Source organism: Ceratotherium simum, chromosome 1 (genome assembly GCF_057802395.1).
Source record: "Ceratotherium simum simum isolate JZ-2026a chromosome 1, ASM5780239v1, whole genome shotgun sequence".
NCBI classification, from domain to species: domain Eukaryota; kingdom Metazoa; phylum Chordata; class Mammalia; order Perissodactyla; family Rhinocerotidae; genus Ceratotherium; species Ceratotherium simum.
This window is the reverse complement of record NC_141900.1, coordinates 32,840,926-32,868,883: the sequence shown is the minus strand read 5'-3', so window position 1 is coordinate 32,868,883 and position 27,958 is coordinate 32,840,926. Positions and strand designations below refer to the sequence as shown.

The window sequence follows — 27,958 nt, the reverse complement described above, 5'->3', positions numbered from 1 at the left end:
CTTTACTCAGTCTACTGATTCAAATGCTAATCTCTTCCAGAGACACCTTCACAGACTCATCTGGAAATAATGTTTTACCAACTATCTGGGGATGCCTTAGCCTAGTCAAGTGGACACATAATATTAACCATCACAGTTGCCTATTATGAGACAGACACTGTGCTAGGTTGTAGGGGTGTAAGTGTGCCTGCTTTCATAGAGTTTAAGGTTTAGAAAGGAGAGAGAGGTACTAATAAAAACTAAATAAACATGCATAAACTTATAAAGTATGATAAATGCTCCAAAGGAGAGGAGAACACATAAAACGGGAAGTTGGAACAGGAGTCCAGGAGGTACAATTCCTATAGAATACAATGTCAACAGTTCCCCTGGAGTTGAACAACACTGTGGCCCTGCAGGGGTGTCAGGGAAGGAAGTAATGATTGAGCTGAGAAGTGAAGGAGGAATTAGGAATTAACTAATTAAAAGGGCTTATGGTGGGAGAAAGTACGCAGGCAGAAGGAAAAGCTTGTACAAATGGTCCATGGCTGGAGGAAATACACTCTGCCTAAGGGTAATGTGGCTAGAACACGTAAAGGACTAAGAGGGTATTGTTGGACATAAGACTGAAAACCACAAACAGTTAGCCATTGATGATTAAGTAGCTAAGAACTAAAGTTTTTTTTTTTCTTTGTGCAATTACTGGTTATAGCTTTTAGCTCTTTACCCACCCATTGTTAACTGTGCTATTTAGGCAATATGCTATCTGTCTCCCACTAGATTCCTATGGATAACATCTTCCTGGTTATCACCATGGTAATGGATGTTTGAGCTGTTTTTCAGGAATTTGAACCCCTTGTCTACTTCAGGCTGGTTGAGACCACCAACCCATCAACTGGGCCTGTGTAGATGTCTGATAAGCGACCTTTTGACGTCAAGAGGCTAAAAACTCCACCCTCAGGTCATGCTAATGCCACCATTTTGTGAACACACATCCTATGAAGAAGCAAGTGTTACCCAACCAGGTTCATTTTGCCCGCCACCCTGAAAGCCAATCACCGACACGATGAGATTGCAGAGAGAGAGGATTTAATCACAAGGCAGCCACATGAGGAAATTGGAGAATGAATCTCAAATCCGCTACCCCGAAGATAGGGACTCAGGGATATTTATCTGGAAGGGGGCAAGGTGGTCTGAAATGTGGAGATAGATGATTGGAGGAAAGGAGAGGTGAGGTGATTGATGATCTGCGCAAGTGTAGTCAGACTTCATGCTTCTTCATAGGACGCATGTTCACAAAATGGCAGCACTGGCATGATCCAAGGGTGGAGTTTTTAGCCTCTTGACGTCGAAAGGTCTCTATAGGACATCTGCACGGGAACAGTTGATGGGTTGGTGGTCTCAACGGGCCTGAAGTGGACAAGGGGTTCAAATTCCTGAAAAACAGCTCAAATACTCATTACCATGGTGACCCAGGCTTCAAGGAGGTGTTATCTATAGGAACCTAGTGGGAGTCAGAGAGCATATTGCCTAAATAGCACAGTTAACAATGGGCAGGTAAACAGCTAAAAGCCATACCCAGTAATTGCAAAAAGGAAAATAACTTTAGTCTTTAGTCCCTAGCTACTTAATCATCAATGGCCAACTTTTTGCCAGTTTCAATCCCCCCTATTCTTTGGTCATTCCTCATTCCTGAGGGATTAGGGGCGACGACCAATCTAGCTACTTCCTGCTGAATCAGGGTGTAGATCGGGGTTAGAGAAATGAAACTTTTTAGCACTCATTTGGAGATATTCTCTTGTTCTCGGCTTCAGGTTGACATTTTGCCTTATTAGAATTTTTGTACTTTGCTCAACAGTTTTGGAACAATATATAAAGGCGCATTTTAAAATCAAGTATCCGACCTGTAGAATAAGAAGTATAGATAACCCAAATTTTAACAGTCCCTGGAAAATAGACCTAATCCCTTGGGGAATCTAAGTAAACAGTCCTGAAAACCAGTCTGGACCCAGTACCTCTGGGCATTCCTGCTGTAGCCAGGTAGCCTGCTGTCTGATTTCCTCTATATGAGTTTCAACCTCTGCTGAGGTGTTGATGTACCTGCAACATGATGAGTTAGCTATTGCACAAACTCCTCCTTGTTCGACTAGGATATGGTCTAAAGCTATCCAATTGTCCAGGACGACCCTTGCCAATGAATCCAATGCTCTCTGTTGGCCTGCTATTGTCTGTGCTGTTTCATTGGCAAGTATCCCCAAGGTGAGAGAGAGATTCCTTATCATATGCTTATGAGCTGCAATACCCCATCAAGGCAACATAGTTCATCCAAAGAAATATCTAGCACCATCCTCTTGAAAGCCAGGCAAGTAATGGGTATCATCACCTGGCATGGACCTCTTAGTTCTAGAAAAAAGTTTAAAAGAGCTGGTCCAATGCTGGGCTTCTCCTGAGCTATATATAGATACAGGTGTAGTCAGGTACCCCAAAAGACAGTACCCCTGTATGAGCCAGGTGGCCAGGCAATTGTAGGCCCAGCGCTGATGATCAAACCCACAAACAAAAATATAGCCAGGTGGGGCACATACTGTCTGGATTCCTGGTGTGAGCATTTCAACTTTTGTATTATTTAGCCATAAGGCTGTTACTTCTTTAGAGCACTCAGGGAAGCTTTCCTTTGAAATTATGGAAAGATTTGAAAGGAATTCATTCATTGACATTTGAACAATTTTTCATCCATGTAAAATAAGCTATCACCATGGATATGTACATGCAGGATATGGGGGAGTGAGGATGCAGCACCCTCACTCTATAACTTATGTTTGTTGGTGGGCCTGAATAATTACAGTTAATGTCTGGTATGCCAGTAAAGTTTGTTACACGGATTACCAAAGGGTCCTGATGTTCATGTACTGAGTGAACTTTCTGATGACATATCCAACATTCAGTTAGGTTCCCAGCTTTTGCCCAAGATTGGGAGATACTCACAAGTGAATTATCCTTCCGACAACAAACAAGGATGAAATAATTGCTGAGGGAAAAGACGAAGCCACGTCTTACTGAGATCATGATTGTTACAGGAGTAGTTTTAAAAGATTAGCAATAGGCTGTGGAGTTACTTATCTGGCACTTGCAAAGAAAACGGTTCAACCCTCGCAGTGTGCCGGTGAATGCACAGCTGGTCTGTAAGAAATAGAAAAGTATCACAAAGAAAGCAACAATCAAAACAAGTGTGGCTAGGATGTAAGAACCCCGGTCAACTGTGGACATCACTCTAGTGTCTTCTTCCTTTTCCTGAAAAGTAACTTTAAGTCAGTTAGAGGTTCACAAGAATAAGAGGCACCTGGTGAGAAGCCAGTGTCTGAAGTCTGGAACCAGCCAAGGTCAGGATGATCTTGACAACGAGGTTCTTCCAGGACATAATTCCCATTTCCCGTGGTGTTCTGGTAGATGGGACACGGTGGGTCTGGTGATTCTCATGGGACTGGCTTGACTCGAGTGTGGTGGATCCATGGCTTAATTCCTTTCAGCTTTATTGAGGAGTGGGTTACTAGCAGCACTTCATAGGGCCCAGTCCAGTGAGGGTGGAGTTGGTCCTCTGGATGCTTGTTTCTCCAGGACTTTAATAAGACCCAGTTTCCAGGACACAAGTGATGTAGAGGATCATCTGTGGGATACATTAACCTGCTAGAGGCAAACTCATGTATAGCAGTTAGAGTAGCTCCCAAAGACTGTACATACCTGACACTATCTAGTTCTTTAATCTGAGTTCCTTCTGGATCCCCCAAGCCATATGTAAGATATGGGAAGGGTCTCCCATATAACATTTCGTAGGGGCTCAATCGGAGCTTGCTTCTAGGGGCTACCCTCACCCAGAGCAGGGAAACTGGCAAGGCCTTGTCCCAAGTTAAATTAGTCTTTTGGAAAATTTTAGCTAAAGTCTTTTTAAGGGTGTGATTCATCTTTTCTGTTTTGAATGTAGACAGCGGTCGCCAAGAAGCATGTAGTTTCCAGCAAATATTCAGGGCATCGGATACCTCCTGTGTAATCCTTGCTATGAAAGCCCCTCCATTGTCACTCTGAATAGACATAGGTAATCCAAATCTAGGAATTATTTCTTTTAATAAGGCTTTAGCCACTTCAGAGGCCTTTTCAGACCGGCAGGGGAAGGTCTCTACCCAGCCAGTAAATGTGTCCACGAACATCAGCAAATACCTGAAGTTCCCGGCAGCTCTTGGCATCACTGTGAAGTCAGTCTGCCAATCTTCCCCAGCTCCGGTGCCTCTGGACTGGACTCCTTTTAATATTGCTGGGGGTCCTGTCTTTGGGTTATTTTTGGCACATGTCATATATTTTTGAACCACCTTTTGAATGGTCCTTTGCATATTTGGTCCTATAATAAATTTCTGAATCCATTGGAGGGTGGCGTCCCTCCCATAGTGGGTGCTCTGATGTATATGACTTATTACATCTTCCATAAGATGTTCAGGGACAAGGATTATTCCTTGCCCATTATAAATCCACCCTTCTTTGGTGTAACTGTAGTTCACATCCTGAGAATAGGCAGGGCCCCAGGTAAATCCCCATTTATCGGCCCTTTCTAAGTCTTCAGGAGAGTATTCTGGGTGGCATTTTGTTAAATCCACTTCAGGAATCAGGCCCATTATCGGGGACCTAGGTGCTTTTGTTCTGACTGCTAGCTTCGCAGCCTGATCTGCCCGATTGTTCCCTTGGGCAGTAAAACAGTCTGATTTCTGGTGTCCTGGGCAGTGGGCAATGGCCACTGCTTTTGGTTCCAAGACAGCTTCTAGTAAGTCTCAAATTTCCTTAGCATATTTAATCTCCTTTTTCCCTGCAGTTAATAATCCTCTTTCTTTCCAGATGGCTCCATGGGCATGGACCACTGAAAAAGCATACTTGGAATCAGTAAAAATAGGTACTCTCTTGTCCTTACCTAGATGGAGGGCTCTCATCAGAGCTATAACTTCTGCTTTTTGCGCAGAGGTACCCGGTGCCAGGGCTCCTGCTTCCAGTGTTTTGATGGGTTACTACCGCATATCCAGCTCAGTGTTGTCCCCGTTCCATGAAACTGCTCCCATCCGTGAACATCTCAAGGTCTGGGTTTTCCAATGGCAGCTGTGTCAGATCAGGACGGCTGGAGTAAACTTGTTCAATTATCTGAATACAATCATGTACAGGTTCTTCAGTACTAGTGGGAAGTACAGTGGCTGTATTTAAGGTCGAGACTTCTTTAGAGTGATGTTAGGATCCTCGAGCAGTATGGCTTGATACTTGCCTAGCCTCCCAGAGGTGAGCCAGTCTCCTCCATTTTGTTCCAAAAGAGGAAGTACGGAGTGAGCAGTGTGCACAGTGGTGGGCTGGCCCAAAGTAAACTTTTCCGCCTCCTCTAACAAGTCACAGGAGGCTGCTACCTGTCTCAGGCAAACGGGCCATCCTTTAGTCACCATATCCACTTTTTCCGAGAAATAGGCAACAGGCCTTCTCATGTTACCCAAATTCTGGGTTAGTACCCTGAGGCCAGCTCCTTGCCTCTCATGAACAAACAGGTCAAATGGCTTTCTAATGTCTGGGAGGCCTAGAGCAGGTGTGGTAAGCTGCTTCTCTTTAATGGTTTGGAAGGCTCTATGGCATTCTCCAGTCCATTTAAGGGGTTCATTGTCTCCACCCTTGAGAGCCTCATAGAAGGGCTTAGCTATCAGTCCAAAGTTGGGGATCCAGATGTGGCAGAATCCTGCCATGCCCAGGAATCCTTGCAATTGTCTCCTAGAAGTAGGCACTGCTACCCTAGTCAGTGCTTCTCTCCTGTCAGGGAGTAGGCTTCTTTGCCCCTGTGACAGTTCAAAACCCAGACATTTAACAGACAGCTGTGAGATCTGGGCCTTCTTCTTGGAGACCGTGTAGCCTTGCTCAGCTAAGTAATTTAGAGTCAGAATCGTGTTCTGGTCTGAGGCCTCTTTGGTCTTACTAGCGACCAGGATGTCATTCACATATTGGAGAAGAGCTCCATCTTTTAATCGGAGATCTCTCAAATCTCTGGCTAAGATTTCTCCAAAGATAGTGGAAGCATTTTTAAAGCCCCGAGGGAGGACAGTCCAACAGTACTGTTGTTTGGCTCTAGTCTCAGGATCCTCCCATTCAAAAGCAAATAGCTCCTGAGAGTCAGGACTCAAGGGTATGCAAAAAAATGCATCCTTGAGGTCCAGAACTGTAAACCAACTGAAATCTTCAGACAAGGTAAGCAAGGTATAAGGGTTGGGCACCACCAGATGGATATCCTCCGCGATCTGGTTAATTGTCCTTAAGTCTTGCACAAAGCGATATTCCTGTGAGCCAGTCTTCTGCACTGGGAAAATTGGGGTGTTATATGGGGACTGGCAAAGGCAGACGAGGTCATACTTGAGAAACGCAGTCAATAAGAGGTTGAATACCTCGCCTAGCATGTTCCTTTAGTGGGTACTGCCTCAAATTTGGAATTTTCGACTCGGTATGAATTTTAACATGTGTGGGCACTGCTGTCTTTGCCCGTTCCAGCCTCTCATCCGCCCATACGTCCGGTCTTACCTATCGTAAGATTTCTTCTGGAATCTCTATTGGAGGCTCCTCAGTCCTGTAACAGCGCCGCTTGGAGGACACAAGCCTATTCAGGTAGTACCTTAATGTCCATTCGTCCAGGTGCAAAGGTTACTCTGGCATTTAATTTGGTCAGCAAATCTCGTCCCAGCAATGGAACAGGACACTCAGACATGTACAAGAAGCTACCTTTTAAGTACATTTTTCCCATTTGGCAGTCTAGGGGTTTGAGAAGTGACTTTTTCAAGTTTTCCCCTGAGACCCCCCACACTAGCATTGTCTATTCAGAGAGCTTAGAAAGCCGAACATTCAAAACTGAGAAAGTGGCCCCTGTATCAATCAGAAAGTCCAAAAGTCTATTTCCCACTGCCATAGTCACCCGGGGCTCTGCATGGGAAATCGTGACAAAGTCAGTGAGGTCGGGAGGAGCCCCTGGGCCCCGCCATTCTTGATCACTATCAGTGACCTGAGGCATTTGGCACACTGCCTGTGGCCCATCCTCTCAAAGGAATTTCCCTTAGGCTGGGGTATTCTTTTTTCCAATGGCCCTCCTTCTTACAGTAGGCACATTGGCCGGGTCCCACAGTAGGGTGTCCCTTGCGAATTGGAGTTGGGGGCCCAGGGCCGCCTACCTTAGGTCGGGTTCTTCCTTGTGGCGGGGCACGGGATGGTCCTTGAGTCAGGGCAGCAGCCAGCAGGGTGACTTGTTTCGTCCTCCATTGCTCCTTTGTTTCTTGAACCTGGTCTCTGTTATTGAAAACTTTGAAGGCAATCTCAACTAATTGCGACATCTGCATCCCTAGGGCCCCTTCCAATCTTTGCAGTTTTTTGTGAATATCTGGGGCACTCTGATAAAAGTCATATTTACCATTTTTAAATTCTCTGCTGCCTCCTCTCTATATCTGTATATGGCCTGTATGCCTCAAAAATTCTTTCTAAAATTTCCATAGGGTCTTCATTAGGCTTTTGCTTTACCTCTTGTACTTTATTTAAGCTCCTTTGTTTTGGGACTCCTTTTCCAAGCTCTGTCAAAACACAGTCCCGATAATGTTCAAGTCTGGCTCTATCCCCCGCATTTACATTACAATTGGGGTCAGTTGTTGGCACTGCTAGGGCTGCCTCAGCCCTCACAGGGTTGCCTGGAGTTTCTGCATGTAGCCAATTTGCTTCCTCCCTAGCTTTTTCTAAAACCATCGGGCGCTCCTCAGAAGTGAGGAGCGTGTTCAATAGGTTTTGTACATCTGCCCAGGTCAGGTTATGGGTAGCAAAAATTGATGAAAAAATATTTTCCATTCTTTTTGGGTGATCTCTATAGGTAGGCATGTTATTCTTCCAGCTAAACAAGTCCAAAGTTGAAAAGGGAGAATGGACCCAAATTAGTCCCATCAGCTGCCCAATTGCAGCACCTATACCTCCAATGGGGACTTGCCTTAACAGATATTGCCCCACCTGGGTTTGGGCAGCTCCCTGGCCAAATTGCATACCGCGGCGGGTATGGGATGGGGAGACCATTCCTATATTTTGACCCTCAGAGACTGGGGGACCCTGAGCCTGAGGTTGTGGCTCAGGCGGTGGTGGTGGAGGAGCGACAGCACCACCCTATGGGGGTGGAGGAGGAGCAGCTGGAGTATTCCGCTGAATTATCAGTAAATCATCCTCCTTTTCATTAGAATCAAGCAAAACAGGTTTTTTTTACCTTTCTCACTTGTTGAACCAAGATCTTACATCTCCTCTGTATAGGCTTATTCTGGTATAACAACATGAAAGACTGAACATAAGGTATTTCATCCCATTTCTCTTCCCGTTTACAAAACCGGTCTAATTGGAAGATATTATTATAATTTAAGGATCCATTTTCAGGCCATTCTTCTCCAGAGTCTAAAGCATATTGTGGCCATGCAGTGTTACAAAAAAATACCATCTTTTTCTTTTTCATAGACTCATAACTGAGAGTTGCCCAGTTTTGAAGAATGCAGCCTAAGGGGCTGCATGTGGGAATCAAGTTAGCATTTCCCATTGCTTCAGAATTTAGACACGGCGGTCAAAGTATACTTATGCTACAGCTAGAACCAGATCTTGAAGTCACAGAGGGCGTCCCCTCCCAAACCTAGTCAAGAGCACTTCTGTGAGCGGATCCCCTAATTCTTCCTTAAGACTGGGCATCCCCAAAACCAAGACCCTCACAATGAAGGTCAACCAAAGCTCCCTTTTCAGAAGACACGGAGGGCATCCCCTCCCAAACCAAGGCTTCCTTTTCGGAAGTCAAACCAGAAGGAAGAAGAAATAAGGATCCGGTTATTCGTACGGAAGTTACTCACCAAAAAGACGTCTTCCAAACCCAGAAACCGTCCCTCTAGTGCAAAGTGAAAATATGCGCCAAGGAGTCTGTAGTGGCAAGCCAGGGAAAGAATCCAGGAAGGGTCCCAGGAGAAGTGCTCCTGGCGGCCGCTGGACTTGTCAAGGGCTGACGAGTCTCGGGCAAAAGGTCCACCTGCACTTACCTCCTGGCTGGCTCGCCAAATTGTTACCGAACCAGGTTCGTTTTGCCTGCCGCCCCGAAAGCCAATCACATAGACAACGAGATTGCAGAGAGAGTTTAATCACAAGGCAGCCGCATTAGGAAAGGGGAGAATGAATCTCAAATCCGCTTCCCCAAAAATAGGGACTCAGGGATATTTATCTGGAAGGGGGCAAGGTGGTCTGAAATGTGGAGATAGATGATTGGAGGAGAGGGAGGTGAGGTGATTGATGATCTGCGCAAGTGTAGTCAGACTTCATGCCTCTTCATAGGACGCGTGTTCACAAAATGGCAGCATTGGCGTGACCCGAAGGTGGAGTTTTTAGCCTCTTGACGTCAAAAGGTCGCTTATAGGACATCTGCACGGGCCCAGTTGATGGGTTGGTGGTCTCAACCGGCCTGAAGTGGACAAGGGGTTCAAATTCTTGAAAAACAGCTCAAACATCCATTACCATGGTGACTCAGGCTTCAAGGAGATGTTATCTATAGGAACCTAGTGGGAGTCAGAGAGCATATTGCCTAAATAGCACAGTTAACAATGGGCAGGTAAACAGCTAAAAGCTATAGCCAGTAATTGCAAAAAGGAAAAAAACTTTAGTCTTTAGTCCCTAGCTACTTAATCACCAATGGCCAACTTTTTGCTGGTTTCACATGAAGTCTGACTATGCTTGTGCAGATCATCAATTACCTCACCTCTGCTCACATCCAATCATCTATCTCCACATTTCAGACCACCTTGCCCCTACCCCATAAATATCCCTGAGTCCCCATTATCGGGGAGGCGGATTTGAGACTTGTTCTCCCGTTTTCCTCACTTGGCTGCCTTGTGATTAAACCCTCTCTGCTGCCATCTCGTCATCTCAGTGATTGGCTTTCTGGGCGGCAGGTAGAAATGAACCTGGTTTGGTAACAAGACCAGAAGGAAGATAGGATTTGCTTTACACAGAGATTCATTGATCACATTAGGCATTTTGATCTTTATCCTAAGAGTACTGAGAAGCCCTTGGAATTGTTTGAAGCAAGAGACTGACAAGACCATATCTGAGTTTTGAAATGATCAGTCTGGCTGCCATGTGGAGAGTGGTTGAAAACAGCAAGTAAAAAGTGGTGCAGCATTAAGATTTGGCAGCACTTAAAATGCAAGATTTCACTGGAGTTTCCCTAAAGACTTAGGGTTTTATGGGCTTTGTGATTGAAAGCTCTAGTTCTTGCTTTAAAGCCATAGTAGGTTCCTAAAAATAGGTGTAATTGGTGAAATTCAGTCTGAGTCCAAAGACCTGAGAATCAGGGGAGCTGATAGGATAAATCTCAGTCCAAGGGCAGAAGAAGGTGAGATGTCCCAGCTCAAGCAGTGAGGCAGGAAAAAAAAGGGTAAATTCCTCCTTTCTCTGCCTTTTGTTCTATTCAAGCTCTCAGCCAATTGGATGATTCCCACCCACATTGGGGAGAGCAATCTACTTTGCTAAGACCACCAATTCAAATACTAATCTCATCCCCAACACTCTCACAGACACACCCAGAAATCTGTTTAATCTGGGTACCCTACAGCCAGTCAAACTGACACATAAAATTAGCCATCACGCTACCCATTCCTCATTAATAATATATGTAGGTTTTCTTGTTACTTCTTAGGGGAAAGATGCAGTGAAAAGGGCCTACTGAGTTCTTCTCAGACAATTCTATTCACCCTCACCACGAGGTTGTATAATAGCTCTTAGCTCCGTCCTTCATGAGCTATGTGATTTTGGGGAAATTACAAAATTTCTGTGTACTTCAGTTTTCTGATCTCTACAGTTGGGATAAACATGATAGTACCTATTTCATAGGGTTTGGGGGGAAGGTTAAATAAAAAGCAAATGAAGCTCTTAAAACAAGACCTGGTGTACAGTAAATGTTCCAGAAGTGTTAGCTGTTATTATTAATTGTTCTTCCTGGAGCACATCAAGTCTGGATTCAGCTAGTGTCCCCAAAATTCTATTACATGCCTTGGCAAGGGCTTTATGAATTTGACCTTAACATTGATTTTTTAACACAAGAAATTGTGTCAGTTCCAGATTGGACAGAACATCTATCCTTCCTTATCAGACATTTCTTCTTCATGGTCTTATAAAGAACACCCAATAGGGTGTTTTGAATGATCTTTGTCCTTTTCTTCTATATACTTATGCAGCACAAGACTTCCAAAGCCTCACAATGCAGAAGTCACAACAATCCAGGAACAGCCCAGGATATGCTCACACTTAACATACTTTATTATTCCAAGTAATAGGAGATACCAATATAAGATATAGGTAACACACAGATAATTTTACAGGGCAGATGCTTCTTATTAATTTACCCCATTACTGTAAAATCAAACTCTATGTTAAAATCTACTCTCCTAAAACATGTTATACCTACTCGAAGCAATAGCCATAGAGGTATAAATTATGCTTTCCATTTACTGTGAACAGATTTATTAACAAAGCCAAGCACAAGGTTAATTGTTAGGCTCTCTTTCAATGATCTCTTCCTTGATCTTCTGAATATCTGCCATCCCCACCAGTCAAGAAGATTTTGTAACTTTTTACTTTCTGTAGTTAGTATTGAAAAATCCATTTTTTCCAATATAAAATTAGATTAAATGTGCCTTTTCAAATTTATAAACCCTGGAAATTCTGAAACGACCTCTTGCTCTCCTTCTTCTTTGATCACTTCTTATTAATAGGCTATTCTAGCAACGTTATTACTCAAGTCTACAAATTATGTTCCTACAACATTTAAGGCCATCTACATCTAGCAAACTTAACTGCTATGCCACTGGGCCAGCCCCTGCATCTTTCTTTTACATTACTGCGGTTAGCATCATGTCTTTGTTTTTTATGTATTAATATCATTTAAGGTATTTTAATAGATAATTTTATTATTACTTACAACAAAAATGCAACTTGTAGGGGCCGGCCGGGTGGCGCAAGCGGTTAAATGCGCGCGCTCCGCTGCGGTGGCCTGGGGTTCACCGGTTCGGATCCTGGGCGCGCACCAACACCGCTTGACAAGCCACGCTGTGGCGGCGTCCCATATACAGTGGAGGAAGATGGGCATGGATGTTAGCCCATGGCCAGTCTTCCTCAGCAAAAAGAGGAGGATTGGCAGATGTTAGCTCAAGGCCGATCTTCCTCACACACACACAAAAAATGCAACTTGTCATCAGCAATAGTTCTTTCAAGTATTGCCCAATAAAATAAACCTCAGGCCTCAGTTGGCCATCTTTAAAATCTAGAATATTGGACTGCAGACACTACTAAGACAAACAGGTAGAATACAGTCTAGGACCTTTAGCCCTTCTCCTAGGTCCAGAAGAATGGTAATTAAAACAGACTAGTAGACTGATAAAGGGCAAAAACACAACAAAGATGAGAGAAAGTTTACACAAAAGTGAAGTAAAACAGCTAGAGAACATGATTGCCCCTGGCCCCCTAACACGTATCCCACACTAGCCAATCCTAAATCCTCACCATTAGAATCCCCTCTCAATATAATAGAAAGAACAGCAAACTCAGTGTCAGAAAACCTATGCTGTTAACTTGACCCTCTTTCTAACAGACTGTGTGGCTTTGGTCAAGTTCAAGCATTTCAGAGACTCAGTGTAATGAAGGAACTGCACTAGATGACCTCTAAATTCTCTTACAAGCCTAAGTATCCATGCATCTAGAGAGAAACTCCAAAGCATGAGAATTACCCTACAGTAGAAACCATTTTACAGAAATAATTTTAAAAGCATTAATAATCAGGGATTTCCAAGATCTTAACTGCACCACTCAAAACCTTCCTCAGCCCTATCCTGTCTTGGCTCAAATGAGGTCATCCTGCTTAAAATTGTAATCTTTCCCTGACTGGCACACCCAGTCTCCTTCCTCTGCTGTTTCGCTCTGTAGCACTTCCCACCTTTTAACATATTAAATCATTTATTTTTTATGCTGTTGTCAATCTGCCTGCCCCCACCACCAAGTATAAGTTTTACCAGGGCAGGGGTTTTTGTTTGTTTTGTTCATGGATGTATGGCAAGGACCTAGAATAGCACATGACATATAGTAGGAGCTCAACTAACATTGTTGAATGGATGAATGAGAGAATTCCTAATACAAATTTAAAATGAAACATTCCCTAATTTAAGCTACAATTGTAAAATCAGATCTAATCAACTACGCATTGGTCTATTAGCATGATGATCCTTACATATGGAAGTATATTTTAAGTAGATTTGTCTTTTGAAATAACACAAACCTTTTTTAAAAAAATGAGTGAATATCAGCTCTTCGAACTGACTTGACCTTGTTCCCAAGAGAGAGTTCATTTAAGATTAGGGAAGGTCAAAGTCAATGAATCATAAAGCAATTAAAAAGCTAAAAGGAAATGACATCTTTTTACGAGCTCTGAAGATTAAAAACCATTTAGGGTAATAATATTATTACGTTAGGAATTTCTCAGTGCTAATGTCTGAGGGCAAAAGGTGTGGCTATAAAGTAAGAAAGTGATTAAATGTATATATACTAGGATTGATCCAAGCAAATAAGTAGTGAACTTCAAAGAAATTTCCCTTTAGGAATAATCTTCAGAACAAATTTACTAAGCACACAAGAAAATTGGGCTCTTTCATAGCCATATTTCATTTTTAGCTGACACTCCTCTCAAGGAAGTCACTCACTAGTCTATTAATAATAACAATAATGACAAGAACAACAAAAGTAGGCGTTCAGAATGTATACATCCAGGTGCTAAAAAACCTGCTCTACATTCACTGTCTCATTTTACAAATGAGGAATTTCAGTTGCAGGGAGAATAAATAAATTGTCCAATGTCAAATGACCAGAACTTAAACTCAATCTGTTTAATGTTAAAGCCCATTCTCTTCACTGCAATGCCAGGTTCTCTTGTTTCCAAAACTTAAATTTATCATTCAAGGCAATATTTGCTACTATTGAGGACATTCAAAGCATATTTTTGTAGACTGTAAAGACAAATCCAATCAAAAGTTCAAATTACTTTATTTCTTGGCAGCATCATCGAAATTGCTTCAGAGGTTCCTTGGGTATTTACTTTGAAAAGGATAGTGGTCATTTTAGATGTAAAAGTTCAGTTTTGTTTGTAAAAAATAAAAACAAAATAATCACCCTGTATACTAAAATTATACTAATTCTTTTCACCCTTAAAAACACACATACACAACTTGAGGACTTCGTGCAGGTTCATCTTCATATCACCAGCATCCAGCAGAGTGCCTGCCATATGTTTAGTTCTCAATAAAAATGTTAAGAAAAGAAAATCAAAAAAGAAATAATTGCTCCAGCTAAGGCCCTCTTTATTTGTTTGGATATGCTTTAAAATGTCTAATAGTGCTGTTAATGGGAATTTCTCTAGGTCCGTTCAACAGACAGAAATTGAGTACCTACTATGCGTGCTGTGCTTTGCATTAGGCACTAGCTGTACAGCATAAAAAAAAGAGACAAGATACCTACTCTCATAGAACTTCACCTCTTCAGGGGAGTGACAGTTAAGTCCTTAATTGGTCCTCCCCCCTCCTTATGATCTTCCTTGGGTAGAAGTACAGCCAGCTTGCAGTGTCCATGGGTTCCGCATCTGCGGATTCAACACCCGCAGATCGTGTAGGTACGATGTTTATGATCCGCGGTTGGTTGAATCCAAGGATGCGGAACCCGCCAGATGCCAAGGGCCCACTAAAGAACTTGAGCATCTGCGGAGTTTGGTATCTGTGGGGGTTCCTGGAACCAATCCCTCACGGATACCGGGGATGACTGCATCGTAGTTAGGAAAACTACCTGCAGGCCTTTGATCTTCTCCGATTGCTCCTTGAGGTTGACATGGAAGCAGCAATTAGATAAAAATATATCCAAGTTACATGAAGAGTTGATGGCAAAACCAAAGCTAGACTCCTGTTAATTCAGAGTACCATAGATTTTTTTATCACTTAAAGATTGTCTCTTTCTATTTTTGTCTCTTTCTCCCTCACCCCTTACCCCTTTCTCTCTTTCCTCAGAAACATGCTGCAGGAAGTTTTCAGAAATATGTGAAAATTTTGAAGAAATGTAGACTACCGTGAGTTCTCATTCTTACTTGTTTTAGCCAGTTAATTTTGGCCATCACTAAATGTGACTGTTTGCTCCTTAATGAACAGCAAAACACTAAAAGTGACTGTTTGCTCCTTAATGAACAGCAAACCCCACTGAGAGATGGATAACAAGCCAGATCCTGGACTTTCTTCCTTATCCCCATCTCCATGCTTTATATAAAATTTCCTTTTATTGTATTCCATTGTAAAAATAATACACTTTTAACGTAGGAAATTTTAATATCCAAAATTAATTATAGGAATAATAGACTTTTAATATAGGAAATTTAATAAGCAGAAAAGTTTAAAGAAAAAAAACCTCATCTAACTTTCATCACTAAAAAACCCCCCTCTTCACATTTTAATTTATTTCTTTCTAGAATTACTGTGATTAAATTGCTTTAGATAGTTAATATTATGCTGTCACAGTTTTCCTGTCCTTTATCCTTACGTGTTAACATAGATATTTTCCAACATTATTACAAACTCTTTGTAAGCACACTTTATATTATACTTTAAGTAAATGTATCATAATTTACTCAGCCATTCATATGAGATGAAGTATTTAGGTCACTTCTTGTTTTTCACTGTTATCAAATAAAGCAGCAACAAACATCTTTGTGTCTGATTTTTTTTCTGTACTTTGCATTATTTCCTTAGGACAGATTTCCTAAAAGTCAATTAATGAGTCAAACATATTTAAGGTATATATTGCCACATTGTTTCCCTATTCATTTTAATAATTTTCACCTCCCACCTATTTTATTTAACTCTTTCCAACCTTGATAGTGTCATTTTTCGAAATGTCTCTGCTGTTTGAATCTGCATTTCTTTGTAGTTAGCGTGAACATTTCACTATATACTTCTTTGTTCCCCTGTGTACTATGCTTTTTTTTTTGGTGAGGAAGATTAGCCCTAAGCTAACATCTGTTGACAATCCTCTTTTTGTTGAGGAAGATTGGCCCTGTGCTAACATCCGTACCCATCTTCCTCTACTGTATATGTGGGACCGCCACAGCATGGCTTGATAAGTGGTGCGTATGTCCACGCCTGGGATCTGAACCTGTGAGGCCCGGGTCACCAAAGCAGAGTGCTCGAACTTCACCACCACGCCACTGGGCTGACCCCACTATGGCCTTTTTTGTGTGAAGTGTTTATTTGTGTCTTTTGCCCACTTCTATTTGGGCTTTTGAATTTCTCTATCCATTTATATGAGCTCCTTGTGTATTAAGAATATTAACCCATTGTGATATCTGCAATGAATAGCTATTTGGTGAGTTGTTGCCTTTAAAGTTGAATTTATTCAAAATAATTTTTATGTTTTTAGCTTTATTTTATTATAATTATTTCCATGTTATTATTTACTTTCCATGCATCACTAGCCCTTTCCAGTGATTACACTTTTACTCAAGTTCTTGATTTTTACTCCTATCTTGGTATCCCATTGATCATCTCTAATAGGCTATCTGGGTAATAATACTATTTACTCAATACCAAGCACGTGTCAAATCTTACCTGATTTACTTCTTACTAAAACACTAGGTGGATTCTGTTATTTTCTCCATTTTAATGATGCAGAAATCAAAGTTTTGAGAAGCTGGGTGACCTGCCCAAAACCACTCAGCTGATAAGTGATGAAGTGGGAATTTAAACCCTCCTGAGCCCCACTTCATTCCCATCTTTCCCTTGATCTCACTCCCCTGTCCTCTCTCCCATTAATTCTGTAATTTATTAAAAAATTCTTCTTGTGCTATTATGGAGGATTTATTTTAATAGAGGACAGTGACTTACTCAGAGGGATGATTCTCTAAAGGAGTTTTAAGGCTGATAGAGGCTATAGAACTTTCGAAGCACCTAACGATTAGTTAGGCAGTTAACCTACCAGTCTAACTTCTATAAAGAGTCTCTGATATGAGACTCGCAACACCTCATATTTTCAACAACATTTATTTTATTTTATTTTTTTTGTGAGGAAGACCAGCCCTGAGCTAACATCCATGCCAATCCTCCTCTTTTTGCTGAGGAAGACTGGCCCTGAGCTAACATCTGTGCCCATCTTCCTCCACTTTATATGGGACGCCGCCTAAGCATGGCTGGACAAGCGGTGCCTCAGTGCGTTGGTGTGCGCCAGGGATCCAAACCCAGGCTGCCAGCAGCAGAGCGCATGCACTACGCCAGGGGGCGGCCCCCTCGACAACATTTATTGAATCTTTATTTTGTGCAAGTTGCTGCACTGTTAAAACATAAAAAGAAATTCATAATCACGTAAAACATTAATAATAAATACGAAATGAGAGGTATGGATAATGAGCAGTAGAATTGGGGAGGCGTAGAAATCACTTCTGGCTAGTGTAAACAGAGAAGGGTTCAGGGAGGAGTAAAATTCAGGCTTCCATTTGCCATTATTGACACATGGTTACATGACTTAGTTTTTTTTTTTTTTTTATGTAAGGAAGATCAGCCCTGAGCTAACATCCATGCCAATCCTCCTCTGTTTTTGCTGAGGAAGATCGGCCCTAAGCTAACATCTATTGCCAACCCTCCTCCTTTTATTCTCTTTTTTCTCTCCAAAGGCCCAGTAGATAGTGGTATGTCATAGTTGCACATCCTTCTAGTTGTTGTATGTGGGAGGCCGCCTCAGCATGGCCAGACAAGCGGTGCGTTGGTGCGCGCCTGGATCCGAACCCATGGCGTCAGTAGCAGAGCGCACACACTTAACCCCTAAGCCACAGCACCGGCCCCCATCACTTAGTTTTAAATTAAGTCAATTTGTTATCATTTGATCACCATTACACCCAAGTTGAGGCTGTTGCAGCATTAGTTAAAGGATGTCAAGAGAAATAACCTCTTTGGAGATGATTATAGTTACATGGCAATAAAGGTGTGGGGGTCCAGCCCCGTGGCGTAGCGGTTAAGTGTGCGCGCTCTGCTGCTGGCCGCCTGGGTTCAGATCCTAGGCGCTCACTGACGCACTGCTTGTCCGGCCATGCTGTGGCGGTGTCCCACATAAAGTGGAGGAAGATGGGCATGGATGTTAGCTCAGGGCCAGTCTTCCTCAGCAAAAAGAGGAGGATTGGCATGGAGGTTAGCTCAGGGCCAATCTTCCTCACACACAAAAAATAAAAATAAACAAAATAAATAAAGGTGTGAAATGGTATTTTATTTGTTCATTTTCTTTATTATTTAGGTATTGGCTTTTTTCTCTATTACTCTATTGAAAATAATAGAGAAAAAACAAACGGAGCTACATACATGAGTCCTGAAGAATGCCAAGGAAGGGCAAGAATAGACTGAGAAGGGGGTATCATTACTAACACATAGCACTTGTTGAGTGTTTGGGGTGGTTCAGGCACTGCACAAGCCTTTTAAACACACAAATGACTTAATATGCAATAATACTATAAGGTACTGTTATTACCTTCTCTTTACCTAAGAGGTAACTGAAAGGCAGAAAAGTTACATAAGCTGTTCAAACCTACAGAGCAAAAACAGAAATGGTACTTGAACCTGTTTTCTGACTCTAAAACCCAAACTGTTTACTGGCATCAGGTACTGAAAAAGAAAATTGTTGTAAATCAATTTAGTTTAAAGATTTACATGTGGAAAGGCACAGAGTAGAAAAAAAGAGCAAATCACCTGAGAGGTGAGTTGGGCTGAAATGGAATGAACAGGTATGCATGTATTGGGGGCGAGGGAGAGTGTATAAGAAGTGAGGTGGAGGGCCGGCCCAGTTGCGCAAGCGGTTAAGTGCGCGCGCTCTGCTGCGGTGGCCCCGGGTTCACCGGTTGGGATCCCAGATGCGCACCGCCGCACCGCTTGTTGGGCCACGCTGTGGCGGTGTCCTGTATAAAGTGGAGGAAGATGAGCACGGATGTTAGTCCAGGGCCAGTCTTCCTCAGCAAAAAAGAGGAGGATTGGCATTGGATCTTAGCTCAGGGCTGGTCCTTCTCACAAAAAAAAAAAAAAAAAAAAAAGTGAGGTGGATGAGGAAGGTCAGAGAGAGGTAGTGTGTTGTAGTCCTCAAAAACTGCGTGGAAACTCAGATATGATGCAGTTGGAGGTAGGGAGCCATTGCAGGCGTTCTAAAATGGAGTCATAAGACGAAAATGTTTCATGGGGCTGGAAAAGACAGTGCAGTAGATGTGCTATAAGAGTGCACTACAGCGTAGGCTAGTGGTGATGAGTGCAGTTGTGAGAGCTGGACTGCTTTCAAGCCCTGAGTCAGCCGCTTACCAATTTTGTGACTCTGGGCAAATAACATAAACCTCAGTTTCTTCCACCGTAAAGTAGAAGTAACAACAATACTACCTACTTCTTAGGGTTCTTGTGAGGATTAAATGAGTTCATCTCTTTCAAGTGCGTGGGACAGTATCTGGTACAAGGCCAGTGTTTTGTTAAATGTCACTTATTACTATTACCCCACAGGTATGTATAGGATAGACAGCAGCAGGGACACAAGTCTTGAGCGTTGGGAGAGTACAGACAAGGTGGAGAAAGGACTACACGCCGGTGGAGGACAGGAAGGTGCAGAATCACGGGGAAGCCACGTCAAAAAGGAAAAATAGCTGCTTGAATGAAGGTGTGCGAGGGAAGACTTGGAAAGGGGCTGCTTGGGTTTCACCGGAAATTAATGAAGCTCCCAGAGACGCTGCCTAGTCCAGACGTTAGGTATCACCAGGAGTGGTGGGCAGTAACGGGAGCCAGGAGTCAACGTCTGAGAGAAGTCAAGGACTGTGGCTTGGACGTGGCTAGAATTGTCCATTGTTTTAGGTCCATCATGTTTTATATCCATATTTTCAGGTCAGTAGAGCAAAGAAATTCAAAAAAATATATTGGAAAGACAGAGCTTTATTAACAATTCTCTGGGCTATTCTGATCCTTAAACTATGTATGTCCTTGACAGAGATTTTCACTTGAAACTCAAGTCTGTAGAAGTAGTATAATTGGCATAATATAATACTTTTTAAAATATCCTGCATTGTTTTAGAGAGTATTTAAGGCAGTTTACAAGGATAAATATATATTTATAATAAATATAAATATATTTTTAATATATATTATACATAATATATAAATATAAATATATTTATAATATGTAAATATAAATATATAAATTATATATTACATGATAAATATAAATACACATAATGTTACGTATATTTTTATATATATATAAAACATAATAAGATCACATAAACTAAAGGTGGGACAAAGTAAAACAAAGAGAGCAGAGGCATGAATCAGAATAAAAATGCATCTAAGGAAGATGAAAGGTTTATACATTTGCCCCAGGTGGGCCACAGGGTTGACGTTAAGCCTTTAAGCAGTGAACCAATGCAGTACACACGCATATCCAATTGGAACATAGAGAAAAGTAGTGGCCTGTTAGAAAGCCTAATTAACAGTTTGTGAGGAAAGAAACCTGATTGTATGGCTAAGAAAAAAATCCAGGCAAGGAAAATTTGGAGTAAAGGATGGAAAGAAAATCATGGCTTTGAAGTATGATTTACTTAAAGAAAGGAGGGAGAATACTCACACTTTGCAGTAGAAAATAAAAACATTTTCTTTTAAACTTTTGCAGTGAGCCGACAGTTTCAACGCGTGTAAGTCAGAGGATGCAGACTAAAAGTCACAAAACCATCTATTTTCCCTAGATTTATAAGAAGTACAGAAAGCTCTGATGTGAATCAACTGCTTTATGAATTTGAATTGTGAAGGTTGCACTTACTTTTCATCAATGTAGAAAATAGTGGACAAGAAAAAATAGTAAATGGTAGCAGTAAATATGGAATGAAATTACAGCTAAAGTAATACGCTCAGATACACGATACTTACTTTAATAATCTGAAATAAAATGTAAGAGTTTTGAAATACATTGGGAGAAACATGGGCATTGATCTGATGGCTAAAATTTGAAAATATTACATACTTTTAAATACTCTTTCTACCCTGAAATGTCTTATTTACATATTTAAAAACCTTTCTATTTATTTCCTTCCATTTATCTTCAAATAAAAGATGCACAGGTACACCTCAGAAACTGTCAAACACACTGAAGAAAGACTCTTGTAGAAACATTTCACTTTGCCTTTTTAAAGGTGCTTCTAGGAGGAAAGTTGAACTCATTTTAACCACAGAATGGGCGAGGTTGGAGGTTGTTTTATTAAGTGTATTAGACGCGATGCCAAAGAAAGTTTCCCCTATCCACTCGAGATCCAGGGGCAATTGTATATCCACATAAACATACTCCTGTGGATATGGAGACTTACGTGGACGGGTACAGACATGACTCTATACACCTAAGGGTCCCGGATGATTCTGCTGATAATGCGTTTCTCTACTCGCCCTTTAGCTGAGGGACAAAAGAAGTGAGGGCATTCCTACTGGAATTCCAACCTGTTTTGTAACTTGTGCAATAATCATTCAATCGAGCGGGGCCAGGAGTCATCCTGAGCGGTCAGGCTCATTGGCTGGGCAGAGTGTGGGCTGAGAACTCCTCCTCACTCCCTTATCTACAGGAAGACTGGGCTCATTCGAGCAGCAGCTCCTCCAGCATCCAAGAAGCCGGGGCGCTGTTCGCACCCGCCTTGTCTTTCAGCTCAAGTCTGAATCTCTTCTTCCAAAATCCACTTGTCGGTGGACGCCCCGGGCACAGCCCGAGGTAGGGGTGCGCGAAGCTAGGGACTTGGTGGGCACGGTTCTCAGGAAGGGTCGGGCTCTCCAATTTCCTGAGCTTGGTCCCTGCGGGAGAAGGGCTTCGGGGGAAGCGATGGGAGATTTCAATCGGCAAGTCCATGGGGACCAAGTGGGGTGAGACCTGGTCTCACTCGGGGAGCCCCTGGAGCTCCACCAGCCCTCAGTTTTCGGCGCTAGCCGCGCGCACCGGCTGACACTGCCCAGAGCGCGGAGGGCCAGCGCGGTGCGGGGAGCCGGCCTCTGATCCCGCGGAGGGTGGACGGAGGGAGCGTCGTCCGCGGCGAGGGGAGCCTGGAGGGAGAGCCACAGCGGCGCCAGGCAAAGTCAGAGCAGCCGCCGTCCTCCAACTCGGCGCGCGTCGAGAGGCCGGAGCCCCGGCGCGCAGGCGGCCCCTGCGGAGACCTTCGCGGCCCGAGCAGCTAGAGCATCAGGGCGGGACCCCGCTCGCCGGGCTCCGCGGGGGCGTAAAGCTCAGTCTCGCTTCCGCCTCCTGCGGACCATGCGTGTGTCTAATGGGCTGTGGTTTCTCCTCAGGTCACGATGGATCTTGAAGGAGGCCGCAGTGGAAGAAGGGGGAAGAAGAACTTCTTGAAAATTAACGAAAAAAGGTAGCCAGTTTGTTTTACTTTCATACTTTGCGTGGCTTGAGAGATTTGGCCGATTTGTTTCTAGCCTCCAGCTCTGAAATGAATGAAGAGTTGATGATGATGATGATTTTACTCTTATCTGAGACGCCAGCGGTTGCCATGTAGAAGTTCTCTGGCTGAGCTGAGCACATCGCCTTGGTGAGCTGCTGCTTCAGCTTCAGGCCGCAGACAAGCCAATGTGTTTTCTGTGTTTTACAACCTTCTGCTTTATCAGCGAAGTTGATCGCCTGGACCGTGTGCTGCTTGTGCTCTGCTCTGTGGTCCAGTCTCTTGCTTCTGGTCAAACAGCCACATAAACATTGTAAGTTTGTGGCATGGCAGATGGGACAGCAGGCCAAAACTACGTTTAGGTGTTAATTTTGTAAAATTAATGAATACTCTGAAGCTCTTGTAGAAGACATTCTGAAAAGAGAAGACTGCAGTACCAAAGAAGCTAGCATGGTGTGAAATTATCCTGATTGTATATAGAAGTGGTAATGTAACCACATAGGGAAGATAATTACTTTATGTAAATCTCTACACAGGAAATTTTAAACTTCACACAGTAGGTTCATTGTTAGTAGTAAACTCTAATATAAATTGTAAAATAAAACAAATTAGTAACTATATTAATATTATTAGAAACCAAGCTTTTCAGTGTGGGAAAAAAAATACAAAGTGAACATCAAAAAAGATTTTTAAAAATGTTAAATTTGAATGGGAAACTTCAATATGAAATCCTGATTTTTTAAATAGTTGTTTCTCTCTTTCTGTCCACTGTAAGGGACAGTAGTAATGAGCACATTTAGTGCCATATCTTGGTTTCTATATACCATTCCTCACTAAAAGGAATCCACACTCCACAGAGAAATGGCTAATTCCAACCATGTCTGGGGCCGGGAAAATACAAAATGAGCCTGGAGTATCTTGTAGTACCTGAAAACAAGGAAGTGGAGTTTTATGGCATAGTCAAAAAGGACACAGTAGCTGACTTGAGTGGGCTTCCACTGGCCAAGTCTGGGACAATTTGAGCATCAAAAAGAATAATGACAATACTTGATTATGAAACATTGAATACAGTACAATCCATGAGTCCTTACTAAAACTTTGAGAAGGGGAGGAAAACTAAAAGGATGGGAGAGGTGGACAGAATAAAGGAACATTCTTTACAGAAAAATGCCAGCTATCATATTGGAACCTGCATTGTTATAATTGATTCAGGCAAGGGTTGTTAATGGATCCTAAACCACTCAGAGAAAAGTTGTAACTAGGAATTATCCAAAATTCTTACTAATTGGAGAAAAGAAAGTGTGGTTTTCTAGTGGAGAGATTCGGCAGTTAGCAACCATAACCAAGTGATCAGACCTGGCATCACTCATGGTGGAACAGACTGTGTTAGTGACAGGAAATCTAGGAAGTTAGTGACACATCTAGGAAGTATGTTTGCAGAAACATTTAGTCTGAATCCAACCAAGTTTCTAGACTGACGCTGTCCAATAGAAATATAATGTGAGCCACATTTATCATTATTAATTTTCTAGCAGCAACATTAAAAAAGTAAAAAGAAACAGGTGAAATTAATTTTGAAAATATATTTTAAAGAACAGAGTATATCCCAAATATTATCATTTCTACATGTAAGTAGAATTATTATTAGTGAGATGGTTTACATTTCCTTTTTCACACTAAGTCCTCAAATCTGTATATTTTATACTGCATATCTCAATTTGGACTCAGTTTGAAACAGACATATTCAAGATGTGGGACTTTCTAAGACATTGGTTCTTGTTCCTACAAAAAGTCAATGTTGGGGGTGTTGCAGAAGGACTTCTAGATGGGGAAAAAAAAAAAAAAAAAAAGACTAAAGAGAAAACCACCAAATGTAATGCCTGAACCTTGATTACATCAGTGTTCAAAAAAGGAAAAACCTGTAGAAAACATTCTTGGGAAATTTGAATGTGGATTGGATATTAGATGATATCCCAATTGCTATTAATTTTCTCAGATGGGATAATGGTAAGAAACCATATGAAGTGCCATGATGTTTGCAACTTACTTTCAAATGGTTCAGCAAAATATTAACAGTGATCATGTATACTTCTTTATATAGATAAAGAAATATGGTCAAAATGTTAACCATTGTTGAATCTAGGTGAATTTTATATGGGTAGTCATTATGACTATTCTTTCAGTTTTTCTGTTTATTTGAAAATTTTCATAAGAAAAATTTTTCATATAAACAAAAAGAAAAAAAGACTTCATAGAGTGAAAGGTAGATATTTCCATTTTTCTTTAACTTTTTTTTTTAACTTGGTACCTTAAAGAACTATATACTTATGACACAGACACTTAAGGATTTTGGAGTAGGAAGTATTGAAGGTATGTGTAGGGAAATGGTAAAGAAATTTGTTTGAGCCTGCAGATACTTTCATTTTATTATTAGTTCTTATCATGGCCTACAGAATGTTTTTCAAACTAGAAATTGTTTTTTTAGTTAAGTAGTTCTTATTAAACTGTGCTGATTGTCATTGACTTTTTTTATCTGTTCTCAATAAAACTATATATTCTTTTTTCCCAGTTTTATTGAGATAGAATTGACATATAGCACTATATAAGTTTAAAGTGTACAACATAATGGTTTGACTTACATATACTGTGAAATGATTATACAAGTTTAGTTAATATCCATCATCTCATAGAAATTCAATAAAAAACAAAAAAAAGAAAAAAAAATTTCCTTGTGATGAGAAATCTTAGGATCTACTATCTTAAAAACATTTCTATATGTCATACAGCAGTGTTAGCTATAGTCATCATGTTGTACATTACATCCCTAGTACTTATTTATCTTATAACTGGAAGTTTGTGCCTTTGGACCACCTTCCTCCAAACCCCTCCCCCTCCCCGTCTGTAACCAAAAATCTGATGTTTTTTTCTATGAGTTTGGGTATTTTTTTAAAACTATATATTCTAATTTGGAATTATAAAAAAGCATGTGGCTTTGCTAATAGGTATAATGCTTGGATAATAGTACCATTTGGAATATCTGTATTTGTAAAGATTCCTCATTAAAATGAGGTTTGATAAGCGACTTGCCTTTTGTGAGCACTGTTTTGAGCTGATGGGGATAAAATGAGTAATCTAGTAGGGAGGAAAGCCAGTGAGGAAGTGCATTTCCACGCAGTGCAGTATCTCTGAAGTCTGAGGCTGCACAGAATATGTTGGTGTTTAGGGGACAGACTTTTCAGTTTAAATCTTGGCTTTGTTCTAGCTATGTGACCTTGGACAAGTCAGTTAACTCTTCTCACCTGCAGTTTTCTCATCTCTAAAAGGACAAAAATACGGCTGCCCCACAGAGATTAAGATAAGATTAAATGAGATCGTGTGTGGGAAGTGTTTACTTAGCCAGAGGCTGGAACATTATAAATTCTCCAGAGTAGCCGGTGTTTTAGAGAACGAAAAAATTAAAAATACAAAGCTTAGAGCTAAAATTCAATTATGTTTGGCTATTTTGCTCCCCTCATCCTGATGCCAGGGATACTGAAACCATGCCTTTACTGGGACTATGTTGGGACCGGATCTAAGAGTTGTGTTTGTGTATTTTGTGTGTTTTTATGTCCATCTAACAGTGCTCCAAAGCCAAATATGGGGTAAACTCTGGATTCTTTTCTGTAGAAGTCTCTTCAACTCTTTGACCTTGCTTAGTGTGAAAAACAAAGACAGATTAATTTACTTTTGGAACTTGAAAATCTCAGTAAAGATAACGAGATTCTTCTCTGAAATTGTCTTTCTTTTGTATGTGTAAAAATACAGATGCGGAGGGGGGCCATCCCAGTGGCATAGTGGGCAAGTTCTCAGGCTCTGCTTCCTACACACAACTCATCAAGCCATGCTGTGGCGGTGTCCCACATACAAAATAGAGGAAGATGGGTACAGATGTTAGCTCAGGGCTAATCTTCCTCAGCAAAAAGTGGAGGATTGGCAGTGGAGGTTAGTCAGAGCCATTCTTCCTCTCTCACACACACACACACACACACACACACAAAACAAAACAAAAAACAGATGCAGAGGCAGCTTGTGGTTGGTTTGCTCTCATGTCCTCAGTGGCAGTTACATAGAGTGGAAACTGGGTGACAGAGTTACATTCATTTGAATCTGGGCTCAAAATAATTATTGACCTTTTTATCCCTGAAGACAGCTTTTTGATAGTTTACAGACCATCTTTTTTGACTGTAGCTTTTCTAGATTGCATTTATTGCCATAATGGTCCATTTAGGGCTCCAGACATGCTTTCAGAATTAGATTTGTTCATAGAAAGTGATTTAATTACCTTTCTTCCAGGTTAGTTTATGCCCAGCATCTGATTGCCACTACTCTCCGTTAGTAAAGGGAATGATTAAGGATAATATCTAGGTAGTAGATAGATAGAGTGTCTGAGATGATAATTCAGAGGATTAACTCTGGAGACCGTGAATGATTTTGTAATTAGAATAAAACCAGGAAGCTCTTTTTAGTATTATTTTTTCTAATTGCAGAAGTTGTGTGTCTGTGTGTATTCATCATAGAAAATTAGGAAATACCAAAGGCACAAGGAAGAAAATATTTTGATAGAAATCGCAACACCCAGTGATAACTACATGTGTGGATTTCTAAGATACGTGTAAACATATTTATATTGAAACTTCATAAATGGGACCATACTATTAACCTTTCTGGTTTTTACTGAATAATATATTGTAGATATGTGTCTTTGTTCTAGTTGTTATTAAATATAAACTCTGTGTTACTTTGGTAATTTAAAAAATTATATAAATTTTAAAGTTTTGTGTAATTTTATTGCTATGTTTTTCAGTAAAAAAGATGAGAAGAAAGAAAAGAAACCAACTGTCAGTGTATTTGCAATGGTGAGTTTGAATTTATTCACTATTCAAAATGCTTTGGAAATTTGACTTCTCCTTACCTAGAAAAGAGATATTTCATCTGGTATATTATTTTCCTGTGGAGTATGTTAATAGAGAGGTAAAATGAATTGGCTTAATTTAGCTTGTTTTCAGGGGAATGCCAGTCATCATTTACCATGTGAATTGAGCCTCAAGAGGCACCCTTCTTGGCCTAGATTTCAGTATTCTCCTAATTAGTTATGTTGCCAGTGATATGTTATCCATGCAAGCACTTTTCCCAGTGATGGTCTCAGCCATCTGGATAGAGGAAACCAGCCACATGGATTGTGGTTCAAATGAGACACCAGGTTGCCTGTCATCAATGGCTCTGAAATCCTGGCAGGTTTTAGGGCAAAGTCCTGGGCACCCATATAATAGAAGTTAGTAATGGATTACTTATTACTATGACAGTACATGTGATTATTCCTCTGTGCTGAATAACTGAAAATCTAGAATTTGAAAACCTTAATATAATTCTTTTTTTTTATTTTTTAATTTTTAATTT

At 41.2% G+C, this 27,958-nt stretch overlaps 1 protein-coding gene across 1 annotated transcript in view; it reads left to right on the top strand.

Moving 5' to 3' along the window:
• The first annotated feature begins 8,066 nt into the window (after window positions 1-8,066).
• Window positions 8,067-27,958, top strand: part of LOC101396640 (ATP-dependent translocase ABCB1-like) — a 60,955-nt gene continuing 41,063 nt past the window's right edge. Inside the window, exons 1-5 of the mRNA XM_087434053.1 lie at window positions 8,067-8,213; window positions 14,665-14,731; window positions 21,710-21,852; window positions 22,422-22,495; window positions 27,366-27,417. Coding sequence (XP_087290179.1) covers window positions 8,067-8,213; window positions 14,665-14,731; window positions 21,710-21,852; window positions 22,422-22,495; window positions 27,366-27,417 — 483 coding nt within the window. The remainder of the gene's footprint in view (window positions 8,214-14,664; window positions 14,732-21,709; window positions 21,853-22,421; window positions 22,496-27,365; window positions 27,418-27,958) is intronic.